Genomic DNA, 19,035 nt, shown 5'->3' on the forward strand with positions numbered 1-19,035 from the left:
TAAATTGTATTTAGCTTTTCTAAGAGCAAATTGCAATCTGTTTCTAATGCATTCAAGGGAAAATTAAAATACTACTTGTAGTGAAAATTGTTTTCTATTTGAGATAAATTTGTGTCAGAACAATCAGAATATTCAGATAGAAAATTGAAAAATGTAGTGAATCCATTAGCTGTGAATTCCAAAATAACTAGATTATTGCTTATTTAATTTTTTTTATGTCAATTCAAAAAATGAGTATAATCTTGGTGATGTCTTATTTTTATATCCAGCATAAATAATACTTTGGTGATAACTAATGACTTATCTCATAGTTTTTCCTATTTAAGTATCTTTGTATACAGTTTTTCCTGTTCATAGTTATACTTTAGATATTCATATGTCATTAACCTTCATTTTTACAGAAGATTAAATGAGATAGTTCAACTAAAATATTTACCTCTATGCTTAGTATGTAGTAAGCAATCTGTAAGTATTATCTTTTACTGTTATAGCTTATCAGTATTTTTCAAGTAAATATTTTAGGTCAATGTTTTCCAAACAAGTTTGACCACTGGAGTTTTTTGGTTTTGTTTTTGCAGTACTGAAGATTTAAACTAGGGCCTTGGATATGTTAGGAAACACTGAGCTACATTCCCAGTCTTTTTTATTTTGTTTTGAGACAGGATCTTGCTGTATTTCCCAGGCTGGCCTCAAACTTGCCATTCTTCTGCCTCAGCCTCCTGAATAGTTGGGATTACATGCAACTACCACCATGCCTGGAATTGTTATTGTTGTTTTTTAATATCTACTAAAACCACTTTTGGGGAATTCGGTTCCAGCTTAGGCCATATATATCATATATACATGTATATATGATACACACATATGTATGTACACATATATATGTATATATATGCTGTTTTTATTCTAGTTTAATGAAATTTATGGCTAAATAAAATTTATATAAAGACAAGAGTTTCAAATTATTTCTGAAAACCTACTCATTTTTTGTTCTATGTCATTAATAGACATCCTAAGCCTTATCAGATTTCTCAAAATGATTCCAATGATTGGGTATTTACATTTTAAGCCTATAATTTATATTATTTGATAAGGTTATAATTGATAGTATATTTCATATTACTTCCTAGTTAGTCACTTGTTTATATGGTGAATAGCTATTAATGCCAACAATCTATATAGAGAACTTAGCATATGTCTTATTATGACTCAAAATACCTGTAAAGCAATCTTAAATATGTATTAATTGAACTACTAATTGCCATAATGTGAGAAGTACTGAGTGGTTGTATAAAGCACACACCCAGAGAAGCCAGCTACTTTGATATAAGAAAAAGGTTCCTGGCACAGATTGGTATAGGATGATTACTTCTAACCAACTGTTACCTTTGTAAGCCGCTTCTCACGTGACATAGCCAGGGCTTGAAAGTGTAATTATGTTGGTGTTAGGCTGGGCACAGGTAAATTCATTCCCAGTATAATGGGAGGAATTTAAATTACACATTCTCTTCTTGCTGAAAATTGACACATGTTCATAATGCAGTGCAGTACATATGGAAAGATGATACATACAATCATGTGTCACCTCACTATCAATGTTATCACCATACTAACCACAAGTAGAAATGATCTTCAACTGGGTACCATGTAAATGCCAATGGATTTTCACTATCTCCATTTTTAATTTATTGAACATAATTTTTACCTCAGTATTTACATAGCAAAAAATTTGACAAGACGTAGATCTCTAATTATGAAGGCAGAGCCTTTGTTTGATTTTTCTATTGTATGCTCAGAAGCTAGGATAGTACTTACATAATATGGAATCACAATAAATATTGGCTGAATAAAAAAAAAATAAACTAACTTGATGGATATTGTGTTAGTTGGTTTATTATTATTTTCTCTCAAAGATTTATCTATCCTTATTTTCTACTCTCTGGTCCCCAATGTCAATTTCATATACGTGGTCTGCTGGAGATATTTGCATGTCTTCCTGTAAATATTTATCCAAACATGGTCCTTGGAGCCATGTGAAGTGCATATTTAAAAAATTGATTTCTAGTTCTTGTCTCAAACATACTAAATCAGAAATCCTGGGCAGGGGGTGGTGGGATATCCTGGCAGTTTTAACTTTTACCAAGTCTCCAAGATGATTCTTCTCCAAAGGTTCAGAGTTCCAATTAAACGATTTTACTAACTACACTCTGATCAATGTACTCCTGTGCCTATCGATGGAATTGCTCCCTGACTAAACTCCTGATAGGTGTTTGAAGCTAGTCTGCTAACAGTGCACATTACATGAAGAATAGGTCCCACACAATCAAATATTGCTAGCTCTCAAGGAATGTTATGGTCTCTTTTAATATTTATGCTCCTATCCAGTGAACTTGCTCATAGTGTACAGTGGGCTCTTCTTTAGGTAAATTCTCTTTGCTGACCTTGGAGAAGTGGAGAAAAGGCAAAGGGACTTAGTAGTGCTCCAAATTAGGTAAGATTAGGAGAAAAGTATAGGGGTCATTATTTTCTACTGTGTGTGTGTATATGTGTGTGTAAATCAGTATTGTTATGGTTTAAAAATGAAGAGACCCCCAACACTCCTGTTAATGCAGGAATATTCAGAGGCAAAATAATTGGATTATGAGAGCTGTAATTGTCCATCCTAATTTGAATGGACTGATGGGGTTAAGTGTCCAGGAAGGTGTGGTGTGATAAAGTAGGTGGATCACTGGGGTGTCCCCTAGAAGGGTGCATCTTCTCTGAGGCCCCTTCTCCCTCCCCTGCTTTATGACTCCACCATGAGCTGAACAGCCTTTCTAGGCTGGGTCCTACCCCCATGATGTGCTGCCTCAACTGAGGCCCTGAGCAATGGAATTGGCAATGGACTGACACCTCTGAAACCATAATCCCCAAGTAAACTTTTCCTCCTCTAAGTTGTTCCTCTCAGGTGTTTCAGTTGTAGTGACACAAAAGCTAACTAAAACGAGTATAAGAAGCATCTTCAAAGAATGAAACTCACTGAACAAGTTCCAGTTACCTGAGAAACATTTCATTATACTGGATGAATAAATGGATTTTCATGTGCCTTCCCAAATAATATTTTGATGTTAAAATACAATCATTTGATTATTTTGGAAGGATAGTTTTGGCATCTATAAACTTTAATAGTTTCAAGAAATTAGAAAGGAAATCTGAAAGAATCTCTCTCTTCTGATACTTACTTAATTAACACTTAATTCCTGACAGTGCCCTGAAATTTGATTTTGCCCATGTTTAACATAGTTACGCATACACTGCTTAAATACTCTAATTAACCATGCTTTAATTATTTGCATTTTCAACTTATTAAAGCAAAGCTGAAAATTATTTCAGTTATGTATCCAAGAGATCACAATTCATGAATTGATTCACAAGCAAGTAATGATTCACTATTCTCCCAGTTTTTTCTTAAAACTTGGTGCTTCTTTATTGGAACTGTTTCTGCGATTTAATTGCCTAGTTCTGAAAAAATAGAAGTGTCAGAGAAGAAATTTTGTGATAGCTCCAATATTTATCATAAACCAAATGAAAAAAAATGGGCTTTATTAAGTGGGCACTCAAGTGGCTGGCAGACCTATTGTTCCTGCTTTCACACTTGATTTGGAATTGATGCTTAGATACCACTCCAAGGAATGTGAGGTGGGTCCCAGGAACACCACACCAGTCCCTCTGCTGGCTCTGCAGAAGAGCCATCATCTCCAACAGTCAGTTTGGGACATTTTTATTTCTGGAGTAACTTGCCACAAGAGCAAGTGTAGAAAAATGAGGGTGGGATATGTATAATTTACAAGCTATTGTGACAAAATTTGGCCAAGATTGACAATTTTGAAAAAAAAAAGTGGATCCAATATAATTTCATGCCAGTAATAGAAAGTGTTATAATTTACCAAGTACTTGTCAGTAGCAAGCACTCTACACACATGGTACCATAAAATCTGAAGAACAACATTCTTAGATACGGATCATTATTAACACCATTTTACAAATTGGGAAATGGACTGACACCTCTGAAACCATAATCCCCAAGTAAAATTTTCCTCCTCTAAGTTGTTCCTCTCAGGTGTTTTGGTCATAGTGACACAAAAGCTAACTAAAACTAGTATAGGAAGCATCTTCAAAGAATGAAACTTGCCTGATACACAGCAAAGGTCTGGTTTAAATCCAGCTCCATCTAACTTTATAGCTTGTGCACTTTATCACTGTACTGTCATTTGAAGTAAAAGCACACATAATAAAATAATAACAACTTATAACAAATACAAAAATAAAGTCAAGAACTAAGCAACACACAAATGGGGTAGAATAACTATGCCCCCCAACCTAGGTTAAGCTCTCAATTCTGAAAGTGATTTTCTATGGTATGTACAAACAATACAGAGCAACAAGTTATTCAAAGAGAATTGTCAGGCTTTTTAAAAAAAAATAGCTTGCTTGTATATTATGTTATTTTAATTTAGTTTTTTTTCATAATACTTAACAGCTTTCAACATTCCTGGGATATGGTCAATATCATGCATAAGAACATGAATGGCAAATGTCATTTTGGTGACTCTAAAGATGAAAGTAAACCTCACCTAGTTTTCAAGACCCACTTAGTCTCCTTTGGCAGCTCATCTTCCTCTAATCTCTACTTTAAATTGTGGTATGGTCTCATGGCTATTGCTAGAGGCCTAAGGAAGAGCTACCTTTCTGGGTCATTTTATTCTCCTGAGGTTTCTATTGTATATATTTGGGTTAATCTATCCCTTACTGTCACTGTCCCACCCCATTTCTTCTCTGCATTGGTGATGTGTATTTGGATATTAAATTTCCTTTTTAATATCTTCACTTGCATATATTACGGGAACTTTCAGTGCTAAGAAATACATTCCACACTCCTCCAGATTTCTGTACACAAATGGCACTATCTATCATCACTCCTCAGTTCAAACACTTGGGAGAGACTTTTGTGTCCCCTCTTCTCTTACTGCCTTTGTCCAACAGCCAACCTGGACAATTCTATCTAAACCTCTCCCTGTTCTGCTTTTCTCCATTTCTACTGGACCCTCAAGGTCAGGCTATGTCACACCTAGGTGGTTGCCTAATTACTCCCCAGCAATTCATTCCTGGTATTTCACTGTGACTTTGATTTGTATTTTCTTAATGACTATAAGTTCGGATCATCATTCATATGTTACTAGCCATTTGTATATCTTCTTTGGGGAAATGCATATCTTTATTGATTTTTGATTGGGCTATTTGCCTTTTTATACTATTGAGTTGTTAGAGTTCTTTATATATTCTGGATGCAAGTCCTTTATCAGATATATGACTTGCAAATATTTTTTTTCTCATTTCGTGGGTAGTCTTTTCACTTTTTTGATGTTGTCCTTGGCAACCCAGAAGTGTTAAATTTTGAGGAAGACGAACTTATGTATTTTGCCTTTTGTTGCTTATGCTTTTGATCATAGTTAAGAAATCATTGCCTACTCAAGGACTTGAAGAATTATTCCTAGGTTCTATAAGTTTAAAGTATTAGCTCCTATACTTGGGTCTTTGGTCCATTTTGAGTTAATTTTTGTTTATGGTGAAAGGAAGGTCCAATGTTCTTTCCCACATAGATATTCAGTTGTTCCATAACTACTTCTTCAGTTATTCCTCAATGAATTGTCATGGCACCTTTATAAAAAACATCATTTAAACACAAATGTAAGACTATTTCTGGATCCTCAATTCTATTCCATTGATCTACACATCTTTCTGTATGACAGTAACACACATATTGATTATGTTCCTTTGTAGTAAGTCTCTAAGTTGGGAATTATGATTTCTGCTTGCTTGTTTTTAAGATTACTTGAGTGATTCTAGGTTCCTTACATTTTTGTATGAATTTGAAGATCAGCTTGACAATTTCTATAAAAAAATAAAAGGAATTAGGATAGAGACTGCATTTAATTGATAGATAAGTTTATGAAGCATTGTCATTAACTTAAAAATGTTGTTTTCTGATTCATAAATATGGGCCATCTTTCTACTTACTTAGATTTTCTGGTTGTTAATTTCAAAAGTGTAGAATTACACTTGATTTTTATGTATTGATCTTGTATTCTGAAACTATGCTGAATATGTTTTTTAGTTCTCTTAAGTATATAGTGTATTCCTTAGAATTTTCTATATAAAAAAGATTGTGTCATCTTCAAATAGAGATTATTCTACTTTTTCTTTTCCAACCTGAATACCTTGTATTTCACCTTATTGTCTAAATAATCCTGCCTAGAACCACTGATAAAATCTTGAATACAAGTAGTGAGAGCAGACAAACTAGTCTTCTGTTTTTGATTATAGGGAAAAAGCCTTGAAAATTTTATCTGTGATATTTTCATAGACACTTTTATCAGGTTGGGGAAATTTGTATTGTTTCTATTCTGTTGAATGTTTTTATCATGAAAGCATGCTGAATTTATACAACTCCTTTTTCTGTATTATAATAATTATGTGGTTCTTGTTTTTTTTTTTTTTCCTGCTAAGAAGACTTACTACATTAATTTTCTAATGTTAAAACAACCATATGTTCTTGGGAGAAATCCCACTTAGTCCTGGTGTATAATCCTTTTTATATATTGATGGTTTGGTCTACTATTATTTTTCAGGACTTTTACATCTATATTTATTAAAGATGTTGTTCTACAGCTTTCTCTAGTCATGATGTATTTGTCTGGTTTTAGTATCTGGGTAGCACTGGATTTAAAGAACAAGCTGAGAATTGCTCTGGTTTTTAGGATAATTTTTTATTGATTGGTAATAATTCTTTTTCAAATGTTTGGTAAAGTTTACCACTGTTAACTATCTGGGCTTAGTATTTTCTTAATGGGAAGTTTTCAAATGACGACACAACTCCTAGTTATACTCAGGTTTTCAATTTCTTGTGTATAAGTTTTGATAATGAACATTTTCATAGAAATTTATTTCATCTAAGTCATCTGATTTTTATTTTTTTGTTTAAGTTCCAGGGATTGAACCCAACAGTGCTTACCAATGACCAACATCCCCATCCCTTTTTTATATTTGATTTAGAGACAGGGACTCACTAAGTTGCTTAGGGCCTCGCTAAGTTTCTGACACTGGCTTTGAACTTGTGATCTTTCTGCCTCAGTTCCCAAGTCACTGGGATTATAGGCCTACACCACTGTGCTCAACAGTTATGTGATCTTTTAACATATAGTTGTTATAACATATAGTTGTTATAGTTGTTATAACTGCCCAACAGTTATGTGATTTTTTAGCATATAGTTGTTTAATATATAGTTTAGAAGTCCTTTAAAGACTCCTAAACACAGTGATTTTTCTGCCAAGTATAAAATTATGATCTGTATGAAAAATTTAATTTTGATACTAAACAATATTATTCTTTTTATTATTAATTAGAATTAAACTTAACAAATATTATGTTATCCTGTTTGTGCTACTTATTTTTTGTATTCATAAGGATATCAGAAATGAAAACCAAATTCTTTGCTCTAAATATAATGACGAAAAGTAAAAGGAAACTGGTTGGTGTTTGATTAACTGTTATATGAAAAATCACTTCACTTTGTATCTGGTTAATTATTGATACATCTTAAGGTTCTGTTGAAAAGTCTCTGATTTTCAGAAACATTTAGACATGATTCCAAATTCCTGATTTGATCTTTGAACATGTTTTTCTTATTATATTTATGATAAGATGCTCCTATAATAGTTGTGGCACAACTTGTTTTGGAAATCGGAGACAGGTAAATTCGTCTGCATGATAGGAATCATCCAAAGATTTGGAGGTTTTTTTTTTTAATATTTAAAATTTGGAAAAACTCAAAAAGAGTTTGCCAAGATTCATCTTCTGTGATTTTAAAATTCAAATGCCAATTAGAGAAATATAATCTATGAACTTTATTTATTTTACACTCAACTCAAAAGATCTTTTATATACATGAATGTTCTGAGCCTTTTCCTCAACCTTGAAGACCCCTCATGTTTCCTCCAAAAGAACACTGAATAAATAGCTTAAAACTCTTCCAAAGTTTGAGGGAGTCTGTTCTACAGCTCTAAATGTTAATACTGGGAAATCTCAAACCTTAAAAACATATTCACATCTCTTTTGAGGACGATCACATTTTGCAATGTCTTACTGTACCAAAAGTGACTTTTGGGGTTATAGCAGTAATAATCATAATAACAACAACAGTATATTTCTGCCTAAAATGTAGTAGGTATTCTAAATATTTCTTCTGAGAAAATAATAATCTTTGTTCTATCAAAATTACCTATAACTTTAGATATCTTCTGAAATACTTTATATCAAGTATTACTTTGCTAATTTTAGATATACAGTATATATGTATATAGTCATAAATATGAATCTATTGCTATATCTTTTATTTATAAGATAAATAGATATATATCTATTTCACTTGCTAATTTGTTTAAATAATTTTGGCTTCGCAGCTCCATTAGTCTCCTTTGGGTTCCTTGAACTCCCCACTTTCCTGTATCAGGACCTTTGCACCTGTCTTTTCCTCTACACTGGGGGCCTGTCCCCAGCTGAAACACCATCTCAGAGAGGCTTTCACTGACCACCAATGTTATGAACTGAGTTGTGTTCCCCCAGATTTTACAGGTTAAAACCCTGACACCAAATGTGACTATGTTTGAAAATAGAAACTTTCAGGAGTTGATTAAAGCTAATCAAGGTCATAAGGTTCGGGTTCTGATTCAATAGGACTGGTGTCTTTATAAGAAGAGGAAGTGACAGCAGGACGTACATGCACAGAGAAGCTGCCTACAAGCCAAGGAGAGGCCTGAAGAGAAACCAAAGCTGTGGACACCTTGATCCAGGACTTCCAGTCTTCAGAAAATTGAGAAAATCAATTTCTATTATTTAAGTCACCTAGTTAGTCTGTAGTACTAGTAACCCAGGTAGACAAATGAAAAATTTGCTACTGACAGTTAGGATGATGCTGTAATAAACAACTACATGTTTTTTAAAAGCCCAAAATGTAACCTTTTATGAGAAACCTCAATTTTAGAAATTGGCAATAAATCTAAATTTGTATAAAATGCTTCAGACTTAAATAAATAAATAAATAAATAAATAAATAAATAAATAAATAAATAAATAAAAGACAACAGTAGAAGCAAAAGAATGTAAAGGTGGATGATAGGACTCTAGGGTGGTTTAAGGCTAGACCAGCAGTGGCTCTCCCTTCACTGAGAACCCCAAGGCAGACCCAGTGAACTTGCACTTAACTCATATTGCATAACCCTCCTAGCTCTCTCGGTTTTATTTTTCATCCTCCCTTTAACTTTTTTCTTCTTTTCTAGTAAGATCACCTCATACACAGGGACAGCGAAGATATTCAGGATTAAAGACTTCCTACTTTCAGAATTAAGGGGGACATTTTGAAAACTGAAATCCATCAAGCAGCAGTGCCTACTCTCCATCTTGGCCTGTGTCTGTGTATATGTGAATCAGGATAGTGAACACAGAGCCACTCCACTACCATTCACCAAGTATCTGCTACATGTTAGAAATTTTAGAAAAATAGTGAACATTTCTTGAATGTTTGTTCATCACCATGTGAAGAAATCTACACTCAGTAGAATCCAAGGAAAGGGCATATAGCTCCTACAATTCCTTTGACAAAAGTCCAGGAATTCAGAAACTAGAAATCACAAATCCAGAAAAGCTATATAGAATTTATGTGAGAAATTCTGAGGCCCCTGTAACTTTCCAATTCTAGTTTCTCTGTTTCATTATCTCGGTAAATCTCTAGAAAGAGGATGATTTACATGTTTGTCTTCGGGATCAATAAAAACAAGGGGGAGCTCAGTATTGTGATGCATTCCTGTAGTCTCAGAGACTTGGGAGGCTGAGGTAGGAGGATAGTGTGTTTAAAGCCAGCCTCAGCAATTTACTGAGGCCCTAAACAAATTAGCAGGACCCTGTCTCAAAAAAAAAAAAAAAAAAAAAAAAAGGGCTGGGGATGTGGCTCAGCGGTTAAGTGCCCCTAAGTTCAATCCCTGGTACCAAAAATAAAAAATAAATAAATAAATAAATAATAAGGGGGAGCTGGGGAGCTTAGTTTTGGTTGTATCTTCACACTGGAGGAGGGTGCCCAGGAAGAAGAATCTCAAGATAAGAAATGAATGGAAGTGGAAAGGAGAATGAAAATCAATAGAAGTGGTGTACGGTGAGGCCAAGGAGAATAACTTGGCACCAAAGGGTAGAAATCTATGTGTGTTTTCCATTTTGACAAAAAAATGGAGTATTTTAGACTTTTTGATGAAAGGTGCTCCTTAGATGTTTTTATTACGTGAGCCAAGTGGATCTTTTTCATTTCACTATTGCACATTCCTATCTGTTCCTCAGATCCTGTGTAATTCCTTCCAAACACTTTTAATCCTGAGACTGGCTCTCTGTGGACCCTACCGCTTCACGGAAAAGACCCTCTCATTTTTTTTTTTTTCCACTTAGACCTGTGGGGAATGATATAAATCCTTCTCTGGTGATGGTGGTGTGGACCAGATATCTTTATCTTTGGGTTCACAAAGTCTTCCTTTACCTTTCAAGGGTAAAGGAGGGAAATCAAGACTGCTGCATCTCTGGAACCCTTGCAACTGGCCAATGGTGGCCAGGTAAATTAGTGGGACTTCATGCATCAGTATACACATGGATGAGTGAATGAATGTTCCGTAAATCTCTCTTCAAGTTTCTCAAGACTGTTCTTACATTGCATACAAATTCTGGGCTAAGAATACAAGGGCACCCGAGGTAAATGTGAGGTAATGGATATTTGATGAAGTGTGAGAAGCAGCCCAAGTAGACGCTTACTTGGCTTCAAGTTCTAGGATCCTTTCCTTGCCTGCTTCCCTTTTCTGCCTTGCTACTTTAAATCCTCACTAGGCATGGGACAAATGTGAGAGCAAAGACTGGGCCTGGCAACCTGGCCCTGGATGCTTGAGACATGGGATGATAAGAAAGGAGGAAAGTCAGAAGAGAAGGCCAGTGCATCTGACACCAGGGCTGCCTGTGACACCAACACCAGGGAAGCTGGGCTTCTGCCCCCAACCTGCTCACGAAAGCAGGGGAATGATTGTTCCCATTTACAGTATATTTATGTGACTTCAAAAGAAGTTCTTCATCAAATTTAAAATAAAAAATTGATATTATAAACGAAGAAAGAAATAAAAGCAGTGTTCTCAGTTTATTCATGATTTTTCTATTTCTGAATGAGTACTAAAATTTTAATTTTATTACTTCACCCTATCATGAAAGTACTCTGAGTGTAATCTTGCCAGTTGAAAACAGAAAACTATGCTATAAAATACATCAGGCTTTTAGATTATATATGATTTATAACATAAATTTATGTGTATGCTCTACAAATCTAAACTTGGAAAGAGGGTATAAATGGGATTATATGGAATGACACAAATGTCTCTTTGTGTGTATGCTTACATAATATTGGTAATGTGTAAATGTAGTGAATCTCTTATTAGAAATGATAACTCAAATTCTGAAGTGCAATCCTTCCTTCCCTGTGAACAGAGAGGCATGCTCCAAATAAAATCCACATACTTTCACTCTAAGAACATCTATTTCTGAGGGAGAGAAGTGTCCATTTCATGTACTTCTGAATTTCTTTAAAAATTATGAGTTGATTTGTAATGATTTAATATTCAAAGGGTCATTAGATCTAACACAACACCTGACAATTGTTGGTAGGCAGGAAATGTGCCTCTACAAGGATGGAGAAGAGACACCTGTTTAAAAACAATTTTAACTTGAAAATTTATAAAATATATGGACACACACTGCATATATCTCAACAGTCTTGTGCTAGCAGAAAGCAGGAATTCAGACTAAAAATCTAATTGAAGATCTGAGAACACTGCCTGCATGTTGCTAATCTGCATTCATCTTCCAAATCTATGAAAAAAATCCCTGAAGCATTTTGGGTGTTTCAAATTATTATTATTATTTTTTCGCATTTTTAATTTTTTTTTATTTCTTAATTTTTTTTTATTGTTGGTCGTTCAAAACATTACATAGTTCTTAATATATCATATTTCAGTTTGATTCAAGTGGGTTATGAACTCCCATTTTTACCCCGTATACAGATTGCTGTATCACATCAGTTACACTTCCATTGATTTACATATTGCCATTCTAGTGTCTGATGTATTCTGCTGTCTATCCTATTCTCTACTATCCCCCTTCCCCTCCCCTCCCCTCCCCTCCCCTCCCCTTTTCTCTCTCTACCCCCTCTACTGTAAATCATTTCAAATTATTTTCTATATTTTGTTTTTAAGATCTTTGGCTGGAGGTGTCATCTACCTTCCTGTATGATCAGCTATTTTTCACCAAAAATATTTCCCACATTGGCTGTCATAAACTTTTGATATTTGTTGGTACAAACATTTCCGCTTTCCTAGAATCTAAAGCAGAAAATCTTTTATTGTTCTATCTTTCTTCTGTTTCAGAAGTTCAAGTTTCTATAAATATTTTCATACAAAGAAACTATTCCCTTAGTATGACTGTATTATCTGTAGACAGAGTCATAATTTAAAATTAGCTTCAATTTCAGCCCACAGAATCTCCCAGTTTTCAACTGAGATCAATGTCAAACTAAGCTTTTTTTGTAAAAGGAATCAATTTATCACTAATCATAATGCTGGCTCAACTATATTTAAACTTCTAATTTAATTGTTCGATTCTACTGCACATAGATCAATTTTACTTGTTGTATACAGCTATTTCTGAGAGTTCTATTTTCAACTTCTTCCTTTGGAAAGACTATTTAGTTATTTTAAAACTCCATAAATTTTATTTTAACTCTTCTTACTCCTTCTTACTCATTTTTACTTTCCTCAAGATAAACCTAATAATGAAAAAAAACAATGCTAGTTAAAAATACTGCTTCTAAAGGCCTATCAAAGCTTGTATTTAAAATATGCATATATTTTTGGGGGGTTGTGGGGGTGATGAAGAATAGTTCTTAGGTTTTTCTATTGCTGAAATAACACTGTAAATCTCTTCCTACCCATGCCTTAAATTCCTCAGTATTTCTGGTTTTACACAACACATATCTGTGAGCTTTTATGTCTTCTTAGAAATAACAGCCTCACTTTGGAAAATAAGCACTTAGGAAATGTTCAACCACTTGTGATCACGCATTAGTGCACTTTCCAAGCTATTCTAGGCAGACTGAGCAAATCAGAGAAATTCCTTACCTCTCGAAGGGCGTAAGACAATGCACATGACCAGTAAAGCAAGCACAGCAGAGGTAGCAACTCCAAATACAATTTTTAACCATGTCTACATAAAATAAAGAAAATTAGGCATATATGTAGTTTCTGCTAAACAGAAGTGGAAAGATTTTGATTACATGTAAATCCTATTTCTCCTTCCCCATAAAGCTTTCGATTGTCCTTCACTGATCTGGCAATAATTGCTGGAATTCTTCCAGCTCTGCAAGGACAAATGTTTCTATAGTATATTTAGAACATTTTCCCAATCCTAACCCACTCCAGGAAGTGAATACTCATATACAAATCCTCACCTTCTGAACAATAGAAAACTCTGATCACACTCAACCCAGCCAAACTTCTTTAGCAATAACTGAGGGTGCACATACTAACCTTCATTTTTCCAGATGTTTTTGAAAGTTAGCTAATTTTGACTGTAGAGCGTGGGTCTGTAGATCTGTGAAAACCGTTGAAAAGAAGCAAGTCTGTCTTCCTACTTGGAAGCCGAAGTCAGGACAAGAATTTTTTTTCTTTCCACGGACTTTTGAATACTGTGCCAAATTTCAAAAGATTTCTGTAAAATTAGAAACAGATTTTGGGGGCGTTCTTGGCCTTGAAATGAACTACGAGTGGCTCAAGGGAGATTTTATAGCCTTCTCATCCTTGTAAATTCTACACCAACATCTGCTTACATTGACATACAGAGGTTTTTTTTTTTTTTTTTTTTTTTTTTTTTTACAAGTTCAAGTTTCTTTTTCGAAATCACTCATGGATTGCTTTGGTAAGTCACTTAGTTTTATATAACCTTTTAATTTGTAACTGAAAGATGAATATAAAATAATAAATCTACATGATATAGTTATTATACACATATCTAATTTTTAGCAGAAGAAGAACACTGAAGCGACATAAGATTTTGAGAGAAGTATACCATATAACTGTACTTTTTTCTCCCCTGGGAGATTATGAGGTACTGCAGACAGAAATGTTTTTCTTTCAGCACAATTTCTTTGTCCATATAGCACCATATGCACTTTCAGTAAATACAGAAGTTTAAAAATTCAACTGTCTAAACCCACGGCTGCTTTACTTTAAAGAAATAAAATGCCATCTGGTGAAATTTAGTATGGGTTAGGTGTGTTTGCACAGGCTAGAAAGATGGAAAGATCAGTAAGAATAATTTACCAGCAGACCTTTGGAAGAATGGAAATGGCTTTGCAAGAGTGGTATTTTTGCTTTCCTCTCAGAATATCTTCTGAGAAAGGAGAAGAGTTAGTGATTATAAAAATTTTTACAATAAATAAAGAAGCATCTGAATAGAATAGTTTTATGTAAAATTTCACTTTGGCTAAGTCCACAAAATTCCAAAGTGATCGGTCAACTTGACAGATCAGTAAAATGACTAAATTAAAACACCCACATGCACAACAGTTTCTTGGAATATTCTGACAGGTTCAATGCAATTCACTTGGACAACTTCTCTGATTCCCCATGAACACAGTTGTTAACCTACTGTGTCTTTAATTTTTCCACTAATGAATTTTCTTCTTGGAATTTTAAATTGTTTTCACCCTGATTAAAACAAGTTTCATGGTGACCTTTCATGGATTATTCATATTACTGAAATCAGTTGTTTGCTTTAGTCAACTAGGTCTGGCTGACACGGCTGCTTTCTTCAGCAAAAACCAGGACAGTGGCTTGTGAACTTCTTTTCAGACATTCTCCAGACATCCTTCCCTGAATTCCAGCCTTATGAAAATTCTGTTGAGGAATATGAGTCATTAAGCACTTACTGGCAGAGGAAAGTATCCACAGCAGCTCCTGGATGAGACCCCTTGTCTGCAGTTTGTGGCCCCTACTTTTACAAACTGAATAATCATTAGGAGTAATGTGTGAGGTAGGCTTTATCTTCATGTGATCGTTAAATACTCAAATCCAAGATACAAGTCACCAGCCTGGTCCAAGATAAACTGCTCCCATGTGGGTCCTCTCAGATCGACTGCCTTCTCTGGAACATTCACACAGTATGTTCTCAGAAATTCTGTCCCAGCCTGCCAAAGCCCGAAAGTCCACAAGTGATTTTTAGAGAGTGATTTGCAAGATTTCACATTGTGGAGAGAAACTGACACCAATAAATGATTAGGGTGTAATTAAAATGAATATTATTAGCTTTACCAATTAAAAAGGGGCACTGACATGACTCATCTGAGAAACTATTACGATTCTACAGGTGAGTGTGTGTGTCCAAAAAAGTGTGTGTCCCTCATCAGGCAAACTTTAAGGGAAAGTGGGGTGCTGTAAGAGGGTCACATTTAAGTTGAAAACGTTGGTAAGTGAGGAAATTTTGAGGATGAAACATGTTTAATTTTGTTTGTTTTTTCTTCCCTTGGAAATTTGGGTGAGTCAAAGTATAAATTCTGGAAAATTTCTACTAGTTTGAATTGTTTTAGGAAAATGAAACTTATTATGGAAATAAAGATGTCAAGAGCTCTTCCATCTGATTTCATGGGTTAGGAATATATAGTTTATAACAGAGCTACATGTCCCTATGCCTTTGAGATAACATGGATGCATTCTAATTTGAATCCAAAGACTTCCATGAAAATTTGGATGTTTTAAAATATTTTACAATTTTTACTGTTTTTTTCTTTTAGAGTCCAAATGAAAATGCTCTAAGTTTCTCCCTTCCTCCCACCCCCACTAAGGAAACTGACTCCTATTTTTTCTTTCTTTCTTTTTTTTTTTTTTTTGTACCAGAGATTGAACCCAGGGGCACTTAACCACTGAGCCACATCAGCAGTCCTTTTTTGTATTCTATTTAGAAACAAGGTCTCACTGAGTTGTTTTAGGATCTTGCTAAGTTGCTGAAGCTGGCTTTGAACTCATAATCCTCTTGCCTCAGTACCCCAAGCCACTGGGACTGACTTGTATTCTTACTTTACAGTTAACATACATGTTGGGAAGACAAAAGTGAATCAGACATAGTCTGTATCATTAAGGAGCACACATTCTTGTTCAAGTATGGCAGTTAAATTCTTAATATTTACTTCTTTTTGTTTTGGGGAGCTTTTGCTGGGTTTGAGCTTAGTAGAAAGATTCCCCTGATTGGTTGGTAATTTCTGCATATACCTGGAAGGAAGGACAGAAAAAGCACATAACACATGCTTATAATCTTAATTCAAATCTAGCCATTGTCAGAATTAAAATTTTTCTCAGAAAGCAATTCTAGATCTATAAACTCTATAAAAACAACAGAGATGATGGAGCAAGAGAAGGACCCTATAAGGCTTATTTGGGAATATAATGGCATTCTGGTAGGCACCTTGGATAAATAAGCTACAAAATAAATCCTTAGGTTATGAAGGGGGCTTCATAGAGTTATGTACTCATAACCATTATATATTTGCCATATTCCCAGGAAATGCATCCCATATACATTCTTAGAATACAAAGGTAAGACCAAGCTGACAGAATAAATAAAGATGGTCTCTCTTCCTTTTGGGGTGGGAAATAAAGAAAGAATAATTTACTTATTAACCAAAAACTATAACAAGTTTTAAGATTCAGTTATAAATAAAGAGTATGAGCAAATAAAATGTTTGGTTTTATACTCTTTAAAGTGAGAAGTTGCTCCTAAAAAGCCTCAGATCTCTTAAAAACTTGCTCACTTGATTCATCAGGTTCAATAAACATTTCTTATTTACTCTTATATACAAAGTGCTCTAAAACATTATTTCATTCAACCTATAACCAACTTATTTTGTTGAACAGGAAACAGAGTCCAGAAAGCTTTGGTAACTTGCCCAAGACTCTAAGAGGACCCAAAGTCACTATATTACATTGCTTCTTTGTTATACATCCTAAGGTTGATTTTAAAGTATTAGATTTAATTTAAAATGATACCTCATTGATTTTATCCTGAAAACACCTAAAAATGTGATGGTAGAATCATTAAAGCTAATATACACACAATCCTCACATCCTCAGTGTACATTATTAACCAGTCTCGTTCTACAATGACTGTGTCTAAAGTTGGTTAAGTTCTTTAGAACTTTGTTAGAATTGAAGTTTCCAGCTTAAACATAAGTGTAAAAATATTTCTACACTTCCTGGGAATAAGGAATCTTCCTTCAGATTCTTATTTAAGGAATTTATCAGAATATCTATCATCAAACAGACTTCTGAGACCCAAGCTAGGAAGAGTCCTAAGGTCTTTAAAATTCAAACTCATAATAACTATAATATAGTATAGATGTGGAAGAATTGTTACAACATAGTATCAATGAGAAAGGATCTAGCTGAATTAACTTTTTGAATCTGATCTAATTTCTAAAACTACAATTATAACATAAAAAACTATGAATAAGCATGCCTCCCAGTTTGTAATTGGTACCTACTGCCTTCATAAATTCATAATTATATGTCAGTGGTTCATTATCCTATCATAAATAGAACAAGTTCTCTGAGGCAAGGAGTTTAGCTATCAGAATTGGGTCAGAAAAGAAGGAGAAATAATTCATTTCACTGAGTGCTGAGAAAACAGACTCAAGACAAATCCGTGCCTCTATGTAGTTTAAAAATGCAAACTTTACATCTCCTTAGAAATGTTTAATCATTAGGAAGATGAGTTAAATAACAAACTGAATGTATAAGTACCTTAAATACTTTAATACAACTTAATGAGTTAAATAATAAATTGAATGTGTAAGTACCTTAAATACTTTAATACAACTTAATGAAACACACTGCTGTTTCACTAGCATTTTAAAGTATATTACCACTAGTAGTAAATGCTTATTGAACACTTTTATTGAGCCTGACATTTTTCCAAGCACTTCACATGTATCACTTCAACTCTAATCACCCTCCCAGGAAATTTAAGGAATTTTCCCAAAGCCATACAGCTTATTGGTGATAGAGATGGGACATAAACTAAATCCAGGTAGTATTTATAACACTATTTGATTGATTCATGTTTATACTTCTGACAGAAGGAGTTTATGGATACTGTGATTGTGATGTATAATCCAAGAAAGAACTAGAAGAATATAAAAAAGGGAAAAAATAGATGAGCTAATATACTGGATATATTAATTAACACAAAAGTATGTTTCCTAGTGTAATTAAATAATAAGATGGGAAGTAAAGGGATTTTTTTTTTACAAGATGACAGCAAGTTTCATTTAATGTTTCTATTCAAGGTGCTGATAAAGCCCAAGTATTGTTATAGAAATCAGTGACCCAGATAGAGCAAAGAAATAAAGATCCCTACAGATGGAGTTGACAAAGTAGTGAGAGGCTAAAGTATTAATTGAGGTGTTCTGTTTTTTTTTTTTTCTCCCTAGTCAAAAGTTTTTCTTATTGTGTAACCATCATGCAGTAATTGAGATGTTCTTGTGGGAACTTAATTCACCCAAAATTTTGGCATAATTGGGGTCAGGTGAGAAATGTCCCAAGTCATATTTGAAATTCTTTATAAAGGAGTCAGAAAGGCATCCAGGTCAAGATGGCAAATTGAGTGTACACACAGATTTCCTTGCCTTCCAAAACTCCATTAAGTAGACCATAGGAAGGAAAAGGACACACCGACAATCAACAACAGACAGAAAGGAGAGAGTATCTTCAATGGATAAAGCAGAACAGAAATAGCAGCTGCCTCCAACATGTGTAGAAAGGACCACCTTGCTGCCAGAATGGGACTTTTCCAGACCTAACATGGAGGTTACCACTGAG

At 34.2% G+C, this 19,035-nt stretch overlaps 1 protein-coding gene across 2 annotated transcripts in view; it reads right to left on the reverse strand.

Moving 5' to 3' along the window:
• FAP (fibroblast activation protein alpha) overlaps window positions 1–15,226 on the reverse strand; it is a 73,416-nt gene extending 58,190 nt beyond the window's left edge. For both annotated transcript variants that reach the window (XM_081261727.1, XM_081261726.1), the window contains exons 1-3: window positions 15,096–15,226; window positions 13,696–13,876; window positions 13,288–13,372 (exon numbers count right to left, since the gene is read on the reverse strand). In XM_081261727.1, the coding sequence (XP_081117853.1) occupies window positions 13,288–13,372; window positions 13,696–13,701 (91 nt within the window). In that variant the 5' untranslated portion in view covers window positions 13,702–13,876; window positions 15,096–15,226. The remainder of the gene's footprint in view (window positions 1–13,287; window positions 13,373–13,695; window positions 13,877–15,095) is intronic.
• Between the last annotated feature and the right edge of the window lie 3,809 nt (window positions 15,227–19,035).

Source organism: Spermophilus citellus (assembly GCF_964194105.1).
Source record: "Spermophilus citellus genome assembly, chromosome: 11".
NCBI classification, from domain to species: domain Eukaryota; kingdom Metazoa; phylum Chordata; class Mammalia; order Rodentia; family Sciuridae; genus Spermophilus; species Spermophilus citellus.